Genomic DNA, 10,000 nt, shown 5'->3' with positions numbered 1-10,000 from the left:
ATAATAATTAATAATATTAATAATAATAATAATTAATAATATTAATAATTAATAATAATAATCCGTTTTGTTTTATCTTTTCTCCCACCTTCAAAAGAATAAAGCGTAGGTGTTCTACTATCATTACAATTTTCTGAAAGGTAACTATCTCGGTTTCATATAGAAATTTCTATTTATATAGAATCTTTGAAAAAGACCTTCTCTCATAAGAAAGAAAAGGCTTACTATCTTTGGGATCTGATGCTACACCGCTGCTCAATACTTTAGGGGGTCGACTCCATTACATAAGTGGATTCCTAGCTTTTGTCTCATATTATGACATTAAGTAAGCAGTTCTTATTGTATCGGCAAAAATTTCGCTAATTGATCTTTACGGTGCTTCCTCTATCAATTAGATCCTTTATCCATAGAATAAAGTATCTAGGCATATTTCTTTTTTCATATTTCGATTTCTATGAAGTTTCTTTCTTTGCTACAGCTGATAAAAATCGTTGTTTTGGACGATGCCATATGTAGAAAGCCTATTTTTTTTTTACTAGTAGATTTTTGATTTTGCTCTTTCTTTCCTTTTTCTTTCTATAGTGTAGATAGTCGCACGTAATGACAGATTACGGCCATATTATTAAAAGCTTGTGGTAAGAAAGGGTTTCGTTCTAATGCCCGAAAATAATATTCCAAAGCTTTTGTGTGTTCTCCATTACTTGTGTGAATAAGGCCTATATTATAGAGTATATAACTTCTATCATAGGGATCGATTTCTAGTCGCATAGCTTCATAATAATTCTGTAAAGCTTCCGCATAATTTCCTTCGGATTGAGCAGACATCCGTTACGGTCGTTATTCGATTCAAAGAATCTCCGTTCCAGAACCGTACGTGAGGTTTTCATCTCATACGGCTCCTCCCTTAATGTGCATAATAAGCCTAATACATAGAATCAAAAAGGAGTGAAATATTCTCATTATGAACTGAGCGGGGCTAGTGTTTTTACAAGAAATCTCTAGCCAACCTTCCTGCAAAAGATCGTTTCTTAACATCCAAGATGTTGGTACTATATAAAAATAGAAAAATGTTACGTTAACTCCAACAATTTCTTTGTCCTCAACATCCCTTAATTTCTAGGAATTAGTCACTTCAACAGTCTTCGATGGTTATATGGGTATCCAAAGCACGAATGAGATGGATATTTGTTGTCCCAACCATTCTTCTTAGTCCCGATCCCAATAAGGAAAAGGGAAAATTTATAGCAAAGTTTTCGTGTTGTTGATTCCTAAGCGTAGTGCTTCTTCCTCTATGCCGCCTAGTGGTACTAGTGGAGCAGGATTAACCTGCAATACATAACCCATAGCCATAGGTGTAACCTTTTCGCTCAATGCTAGAATCGACAATTGAAACATCTGAGGCTGCATTAATCGGGGATACACGACAGAAGGAATTTTTTTTTTAGAAACTTCACCTTCAATAAACGTAGAGTTTTTTTCAAATCTTTCTATCCCGGCTAATGTGTCTTTCTCCTAAGACTCGAAGCGGTAAATAAAAAAAATCAAATCACACCATCTCTGTAATAAGTAAATGCCTCTTTTTCTCCTGAAGTTGTCGGAATTATTCGTAATAAGATATTGGCTACAATTGAAAAGGTCTTATCAATCAAATTTCCAGTTATCCGGGATCTAGGCATAGGTAGCAATCCATTTTAAAATTTCTTTTAATTACCTCTCGTGAGAAAACGATCCTACAAAAAAAGTAATTATACAGTACGAAATAACATAAAAACAGCCTTAACTCATAAAAAAAGATAGACCGAGTGTTCGAGTCGTTCCAATCCCGTGATTTTAGCCGGTATAGATATCAGAAAAAGACGGGAACGTCATCTTCGCAAACAGCAAACATAAATAGTAAATAGATATATATCTTTATTGTTTTTAATAAAAAGTTTTTCACAAAAACAAAAAAATAATTGCTTTATCCCCCAGCCCCGAAGGAAAGGTCTTTCTTTGATTAAATGATTAAAAGTTTTCTATTTTTCTATTCTATTTTTTATAGTTACAATTAATTGTATGTACCGTACCTATCCAACATCTAATCTAATATATATGATACTAAATTATATATGATACTAAATACAATTGGAATAATTACATCAATAGTTGCATTGACAGTTATCTTCATTCTCAAATCGGGATTGACTCGCGATTCACTCGCTTTCGGGGCCATAATCATTATCCTAATCATTATGTAGGAGAGATGGCCGAGTGGTTGAAGGCGTAGCATTGGAACTGCTATGTAGGCTTTTGTTTACCGAGGGTTCGAATCCCTCTCTTTCCGCACCTTCACCTAATTTATCAATGTTACTGAAATGCTATTGACCGCAATATATCAAATCACATAACAATGGATACCTTTATTCCAAGAGTTCGATCTTTCTTTGATATAGATTCTCTATTCCTAATTTCTGTGGAACAGAAAATACGAGTGGACAAGGAATGAAAATGCCCCTATCATTCTAGGATATATCAATGGGAGAAAAATCCCCCAAGCAAACCCATACCTTTGGTCTCTTTATTTAGGCGACAGGGGAGAAAATTGTTCGAACCCTTGTTATTTTAGTTAGGTTTAAGTCTGACGAGAATAATATTCTACAACTAACAATTCATTTATTTTCAAGCCAATCCATTTACTATCTATTATGTGATTGACCAATCCTTTATATTGGAATGGGTGAAGAGTCAAATGTTTTGGCAATTCCTCCTGGGGGAATGAATCAAGAGAATTTTGAATCATAACTCTAGATTTTTGTTCATCCTTCGCTGTAATAATATCTCGGGGTTTGCAGCGATAACTTGGTATATCTACTATACGACCATTAACTAAAATATGTCTATGGTTAACTAATTGGCGGGCTCGAGGAATAGTTGACGCCATACCTAATCGAAAAAGGATGTTATCCAAACGCATTTCAAGTAATTGTAGTAAAACCTGACCTGTTGACCCTTTGGCTTTTGCGGCGATACGAACGTATTTAAGCAATTGTCGTTCTGTAAGACCATAATGAAAACGCAATTTTTGTTTTTCTTCTAAACGAATACGATATTGAGATTTTTTACCGGCGCGCGATTGATTTCTAAGATCGCTCCCGGCTCTAGGCCTTTTACTAGTTAGTCCCGGTAAAGCCCCCAGACGGCGTATTTTTTTGAAACGAGGCCCTCGGTAACGTGACATAAAGACTCCTTATTTTCTTTATTTTATTGAAATTTCATAAACCTAAATTAAAACTGAACTAAAGGATAAATATGATAAATGAGGCAAAATCTACTGAAGTATTATACTACAAAAAATACTGATATACTACAAATGAGATGGATTCTATCAATATCCGGACCTTAATTGTATATACACAAAGAATGTATATAGAATATAGAAAAAAAAATAGAAAAAAAAAAAAAGCCAGCTATCGGAATCGAACCGATGACCATCGCATTACAAATGCGATGCTCTAACCTCTGAGCTAAGCGGGCTCACATAACAGAAATTGTACATGCACAGGAATTTAGTAAACTACTGGAACCTTAGCTATTCACTTTTCATTCGTAGTAATTCATAATTAAATTAAATGAATATAGAAAAATGAATTGAATATAAAAAAAAAAAGAAAAGAATTGACCGTTCGAGTATTCAAAATTGCACAAGAAAAATGATTCGAAGAAAAACATATAGAATAAATGTGGTATATATGCATCTATATTGAATTGCGGATACAGAAATGATAGAATGATTTCTGATTAGACCAAATAGGGGTCCAAAATAGATATGAAAGAGGCTAGACAAGAAATCAAATAAAATATTAAAATATAGAGGAAACACTTTTCTAGGAATATAGGAATCGGTATCTAATGACTTTAACAGTTCCAGTAGAATAGAAATGAAAGAAAAAAGGGAATGACATAATAACATAATAATAAGATCTGAATCTCAAAACACAAAACAAAGAGGGGATATGGCGAAATTGGTAGACGCTACGGACTTAATTGGATTGAGCCTTGGTATGGAAACTTACTAAGTGATAACTTTCAAATTCAGAGAAACCCCGGAAAAAAAAGGGGCAATCCTGAGCCAAATCCTATTTTTCGAAAACAAACAAAAAAACAAACAAAGGTTCATAAAGACAGAATAAGAATACAAAAGGATAGGTGCAGAGACTCAATGGAAGTTGTTCTAACAAATAGAGTTGACTGCGTTGCATTAGTCAAGTAAAGGAATCCTTCTGTTAAAGTTAAAATTCCAGAAAAAAGAAAGTTAAAGTAAAGTATAACCCTATAAACATAATACATAGGAAACATAATACATAGGCATACGTACTGAAATACTATCTCAAATGATTAATGACAACCGACTCGAATCTGTATTTTATTCTATTTATATGAAAAATTAAATAATTAATAATTCAAATAATAATAAAAAAAAAATTGCTTTGATTTGAATCGATTCCAAGTTGACGAGAGGATCGAATATTCATTGATCAGATCATTCACCCCAGAGTCTGCTGATTAATTGGACGAGAGTAAAGATAGAGTCCCATTCTACATGTCAATATCGACAACAAAGAAATTTATAGTAAAAGGAAAATCCGTCGACTTTATAAATCGTGAGGGTTCAAGTCCCTCTATCCCCAAAAAAGGGCCCGCTCGACTCCCTAATTATTTATCTTATTCTCTCTTTTCGTTAACGGTTCAAAATTCGTTATCTTTCTCATTCATTCGATTTTTTCACAAATGTATCTGGGCTGCATTTTTTTTTTCTTTTCACAAGTCTTGTGATAGATAGGATAGACATCCAAACGAACTTCTTTGAGTAAAACAAGGAATCCCTTTTGAAAATTGGAATGATTAACAATGATAAGACTTTAGAATACCTTTTTGTCTTTTTTTTTTTTTTAATTGACCAAGTCATTTAGTAAAATTAGGAAGACGGCGCGTCGGAAATGGTCGGGATAGCTCAGCAGGTAGAGCAGAGGACTGAAAATCCTCGTGTCACCAGTTCAAATCTGGTTCCTGACACATAATGAATTTGTCTAGAAGTATCTATTCTACAACTTAATTAAATTAATTGATATAGATGGTATAGATCGACATACATATTAATAATATAGTTAATAATATAGACCATGATACATACTTATCTAGGTGTCTGGAGATATAGCCTTTTTAGATTTTTAGATGAGTAGTTAAAGTATAAAAAAAAAGTATATTAATATAAATAAAAAGTATTAAGGGTATGTAAAAGAAAAAAGAATTCGACTATCTTTCCTCTTTTTTTTTTTTTTTTGTCCATAATGCGTGTCCTCTCGGTCAAAAAATGAATACTTGATATAGATTTAAAAGGGTAAATTAATTGCGTAAAATACTTAAAAGAAAAGTCTAGTCTAGAGAAGTTGAAGGGTGGGAATATACAAGATTCATCTCGGATACAGTACAAATAGAATCTGATCTCCTTTGATTTCTTTGTTTTTGTTTTTTCTTTCATATTATATTTCTTTATTGACTTTATATAGCTCATCTAAGGGATGTGCGCAGTACAAAGTTCATGATGCAGAATTCGCTTAGTTCGTCCTATTAGCTCGGCTCGCCCGAAATAAATATCTTCAAAATTGGAGAATCCGACGAATCCCTAATTGTATTGTCTTTTTTTTTTAGTCTATATATCCATAATAATATGAATGAGACTTCAATGACTCTCTGGATCTATAAGAGAACGAACAAATATTCCTTGAATATCTGGAATTGTAACACTGAAATGAGTTTCTTATTATTCAATGAGCATCTTGTATTTCATAAAAATTGGGAGCAATATAATCTTTACGTAAAGGCCACCCTATCCAACTTTCCGGCATTAAGATACGTTTCAGACGTGGATGATTATCATAAGAGATTCCCAACATATCATAAGATTCTCTTTCTTGAAAATCCGCACTTTTCCAAACCCAGAAAACAGATGGAATTCTAGGATTCTTCCTAGGAGCAAATACTTTTATACATACTTCTTCAGGTTGATCTAGAATACCATATTCTATTCTCGTAAGATGATATATACTAGCTAACAGCCCGCCCGGTGCTACATCATAGGCACATTGGGAACGCAGATAGTTGTAACCATATACATATAGAATGACAGCAATGGAATGCCAATCCTCGGGCTTTATTTGTAAAGTCTCTATTCCTTGGTAATCAAAGCCCAAAGATCTATGAACTAGCCCATGTTTGACCAGCCAAGCAGACAGAGGACCCCGCATATTTTTTTTCTCTCCCCCATTTTTATTTGTATAAGTATTTCCTATTTCCGATGAAATTTAGGAAGATTGATTTGCCTTTTGTTATTCTGTACAAAGGAGTCCTTCCTCTAATTTACTAATTCAGGGGACGATACTGACTTTTTGTATTTGAAAAAGGCTTCAGGAGCTATTTTTGAAGTAGACGGCGGTTGATAGAGTAATCCTTGATCATAATTTCCAGTATTAGTAGTACGTCCAATATGAAACTTGTGATTGGTAGTAAAACACCGATTCCCCTGTTGAGACCTAATTCGATCTTCATAAATCTCTCGAGATATTTTTTTACGAAGTTTTGTTATAGCATCTATAATCGCCTCCGGTTTAGGAGGGCAGCCCGGCAAATAGACATCTACAGGAATTAGCTTATCGACTCCCCGAACAGTACTATAAGAATCCGTACTGAACATTCCCCCTGTAATTGTACATGCTCCCATAGCAATAACATATTTTTGTTCCGGCATTTGTTCATATAATCTCACTAAAGAAGGAGCCATTTTCATGGTTACTGTGCCGGCTGTTAAAATCAGGTCCGCTTGTCTAGGACTAGATCTTGGTACTAGCCCATAACGATCAAAGTCGAATCGTGAGCCTATTAATGAAGCAAATTCAATGAAGCAACAACTGGTACCATAGAGAAGCGGCCATAAACTGGAGAGTCTTGACCAATTTGAAAGATCATTTGATGTAGTTGAAATAACTGAAATTGGGGTTGTTCGATCAAGTAAGGGAAACTCAATGGAATTCATAACTGTCTCAATGTTCTTTTTTTTTTTTGTTTTCATTATTATTGTCGGAATATTCAAGAGCTAAGACCATTCTAATGCTCCTTTTCGCCATGCATAAACTAAACCAACAATTAGGATAAGCACGAAAATTAAAGCTTCTATAAATACGGATACCCCCAATACATCGAAACTCATTGCCCATGGATAAAGAAAAACCGTTTCAACATCAAAAACAACAAAAACTAGAGCAAACATATAATAACGGATTCGAAATTGTAACCAAGCATCGCCCATTGGTTCTATACCGGATTCATAACTAGAAAGTTTCTCTGGTCCTTTTCTAATTGGGGATAAAAGGCCCGAAATTAGAAATGCCAAAATAGGAATAACACTTGATATTATTAGAAATGCCCAGAAAATATCATATTCGTAAAGCAGAAACATGGGTGCACTCCTATGAATGTAGAAAATATACTAGATTATTCGAGTCGAATTGAAATTAATTGTCAACTCATTCATAACTGTTTAGTCAAAATAACAATTTATTTTGATTGAACTGCTTAGTTTTGTTTGCTTTTGTACATGTCTCATTTCAAGATTCATCGACTCGAATTGTTCCATTTACTTCAATTTTATTTCGATATCAATTATCAATTATAAATATATATTGCTATTTCTCTTATAGCTTATACAAATAAGACTTTTTTCTCGATTTTTCATCTCACTTCGGATTCTCTATAAAAATTTATAAAAATAAAAAAAAAAAAAGAATTTAAAATAGAATTATAGAATTTTTAATAAAATACTAATCTATATAAAAATAGAAAATACTATACCTATATTCTATATGTAATAGAGTACCTCTACCTATATAATATGGAATATAAATATTATTCTAAATTTAATAATAAATATAATAAATAATATTAAACATTAATAGAATAGGATCTTATATTAACTATTAACTAAATTATAGTTCTATTCTATTATACTTATATTCTATATTAATTTCGAATTATACTTCTATATTCATTTAGAAATTAATATAAATATATTAATATATTAATTAAATTTAGTAATTGAATGTTAGGGCAAGAAAAGACTCCTTTATTTTTTTCTTTTATTGCTATACCTTACCTGGTATAGCAATAAAAGAAAAAAGAAGAGCCCGTTTTACAATGTTAATAATGAAAGTTAATAAAGATCCTCATTTTTCCAACTCCAGCTTGTCCATAAATAGAGTAAGTCATTTTTAAATCCGTGTAACTTACTAGTAGATTTGATTTTTGTTGAGTTAGGTTGGAATTTGTTTTTAAATGAGTTCGTGTCATGATTTTGACTCCAAAAATTCATTAGGCTTCGGCAGGTATCCCAAAGACAAAGAAAAGAAGTATCACTAACTCTTTTTGATTGCGGATAGAAAAGGGGAAAAATTCATATGTAATTGACTTAGGAAGAGTAATGAAGAAAATTGGGTTTGTTTAGCCAAGACAAGATAAAAAAAAAAAAAAATAAATAAAAATAGCGATTGGGTCTATTGAAGTGCACTTTTTTTTTTTATTTCGGCTTTATACTCTATCCTGAATGATTCCTGCGAGCAAGCTTATGAAAATGCTTTTTTTTTTTCGTTTTTCGATAAACCAAGCAATTGCAAGCGACTAGTTACAAACAACAAACAATACAATAATGAAGAAAAAAAAACTATACAATTTTTGTTTTTGTATTTGAATTTTATTTCATTTTTTTTTTAGGGCTATACGGACTCGAACCGTAGACCTTCTCGGTAAAACAGATCAAACTGATTATTCTCAAAATGATTCGAACTGTTTCAAAGACCCAACATGCATTTTTTTGCATTGGGCTCTTCCATTAACTGATATAAATAATCAGTTAGTCTACCATAATTCTCTTGACAAGAAGATAAGAAGATGGCTCCATGTGCTCTGATTTCTTATTTGGATTCCGATCTGAGAGCACTACCGAAGTGTTTCAAAGAAGGTTATCCTGACGTAGGTTTGCTTTTGGCTTAGATCAACCTAAGTTAAATGAAGTCTCCATCGCCCCCTTCTTACTTAAATAATCCAATATGAAACTTCATACACCTTAAAGTTCATAAGATAGGACGAAAAAAGAATTTTTTGAGGTCTTTATACTCATTATGCCTAGCATTGAATAGAGTGAGTATTCCCCTTATCAATATCTTAAATCAATAATGGGTTCTATTGGTTGCCTAAAATCTAAAAATCGAAAAGGGGCACCTAAATTGGACCGAATCTTTTGTCAGGCTATTGTTCTCTTGTTCCCTAAAAGGGATGGAGTAAGACATCAACTTCTCAATAAGTTTTTTGATTCCATAATGTACTCCTCTGAAAAAACATCGGCGCGCGTGTAAACGAGGTGCTCTACCTAACTGAGCTATAGCCCTTTTGCTTGTGATATATATTTTATCATGTCAATAATTTCTTGTCAAGATGAATATTACATGATCCAACTTTTATCTCTTTGATCGGTATTGCTTATAAATAATATTACATTTATAATCCATCGATGTGACGGGTTCCATTTCTTTCTCTTTTTGATTCTAAATTACCTACTTAACTCAGTGGTTAGAGTATTGCTTTCATACGGCGGGAGTCATTGGTTCAAATCCAATAGTAGGTATAACTTATTAGATATCCGAATCCATGGTATCTAATAAGTTTTTCTATCCGCCTTAATTTTATTGATTTTTGATCTTTTCCATTCCATTCTATTTCTCTTTCTCTATTTCATTTTTGAATTTGAAAATTTTTCGTTGTAGTTCTATTAGATAGAATCCGATTCCATTTATGATTCTATTCAATTTGCAGAATAAAAAAATAAGATGTATAAACGGAACTTATGTTTATACAGAAGTTTTTCTTTTGATTATTCGGGCGCACCGCCAACTGGTTATAGTTACGAAATCACATT

General features: G+C 32.6%; 4 protein-coding genes and 3 non-coding genes across 7 annotated transcripts in view; 2 read left to right on the top strand and 5 right to left on the bottom strand.

Annotated features, from left to right (window-relative positions):
* The window catches only part of LOC127904138 (photosystem I P700 chlorophyll a apoprotein A1), a 3,488-nt gene extending 3,214 nt beyond the window's left edge, over positions 1 to 274 (bottom strand). Inside the window, exon 1 of the mRNA XM_052446192.1 lies at positions 1 to 274. This exon is cut by the window's left edge and continues 3,214 nt beyond it. The gene's annotated coding sequence lies outside the window, so the exon portion shown is untranslated.
* Positions 275 to 429: 155 nt separating this feature from the next.
* On the bottom strand, positions 430 to 6,284 carry LOC127904159 (NAD(P)H-quinone oxidoreductase subunit J, chloroplastic). Its single transcript, XM_052446252.1, is given in 3 exon segments — positions 430 to 1,237; positions 1,240 to 1,307; positions 6,094 to 6,284. Coding segments are annotated over 3 exon segments (369 nt in total). The 3' UTR covers positions 430 to 1,127.
* LOC127904148 (NAD(P)H-quinone oxidoreductase subunit K, chloroplastic-like) lies at positions 430 to 8,682 on the bottom strand. The gene is given in 2 exon segments (XM_052446202.1): positions 430 to 7,102; positions 7,104 to 8,682. Coding segments are annotated over 2 exon segments (858 nt in total). The 5' UTR covers positions 7,251 to 8,682; the 3' UTR covers positions 430 to 6,391.
* Positions 2,237 to 2,323, top strand: TRNAS-GGA (transfer RNA serine (anticodon GGA)). Its single transcript has one exon. It is a non-coding gene; the product is annotated as a tRNA-Ser (tRNA).
* Positions 3,441 to 3,513, bottom strand: TRNAT-UGU (transfer RNA threonine (anticodon UGU)). Its single transcript has one exon. It is a non-coding gene; the product is annotated as a tRNA-Thr (tRNA).
* On the top strand, positions 4,980 to 5,052 carry TRNAF-GAA (transfer RNA phenylalanine (anticodon GAA)). The gene has a single exon. It is a non-coding gene; the product is annotated as a tRNA-Phe (tRNA).
* A 928-nt stretch (positions 8,683 to 9,610) lies between the features above and the next one.
* Positions 9,611 to 10,000, bottom strand: part of LOC127904141 (ATP synthase subunit beta, chloroplastic) — a 3,055-nt gene continuing 2,665 nt past the window's right edge. The window contains exon 1 of the mRNA XM_052446195.1: positions 9,611 to 10,000. This exon is cut by the window's right edge and continues 2,665 nt beyond it. The gene's annotated coding sequence lies outside the window, so the exon portion shown is untranslated.

This window comes from Populus trichocarpa, chromosome 13 (assembly GCF_000002775.5).
Source record: "Populus trichocarpa isolate Nisqually-1 chromosome 13, P.trichocarpa_v4.1, whole genome shotgun sequence".
Taxonomy (NCBI): domain Eukaryota; kingdom Viridiplantae; phylum Streptophyta; class Magnoliopsida; order Malpighiales; family Salicaceae; genus Populus; species Populus trichocarpa.
Note: the sequence above shows the minus strand (reverse complement) of the source record. Positions and strands in the feature narration are given on the sequence as shown.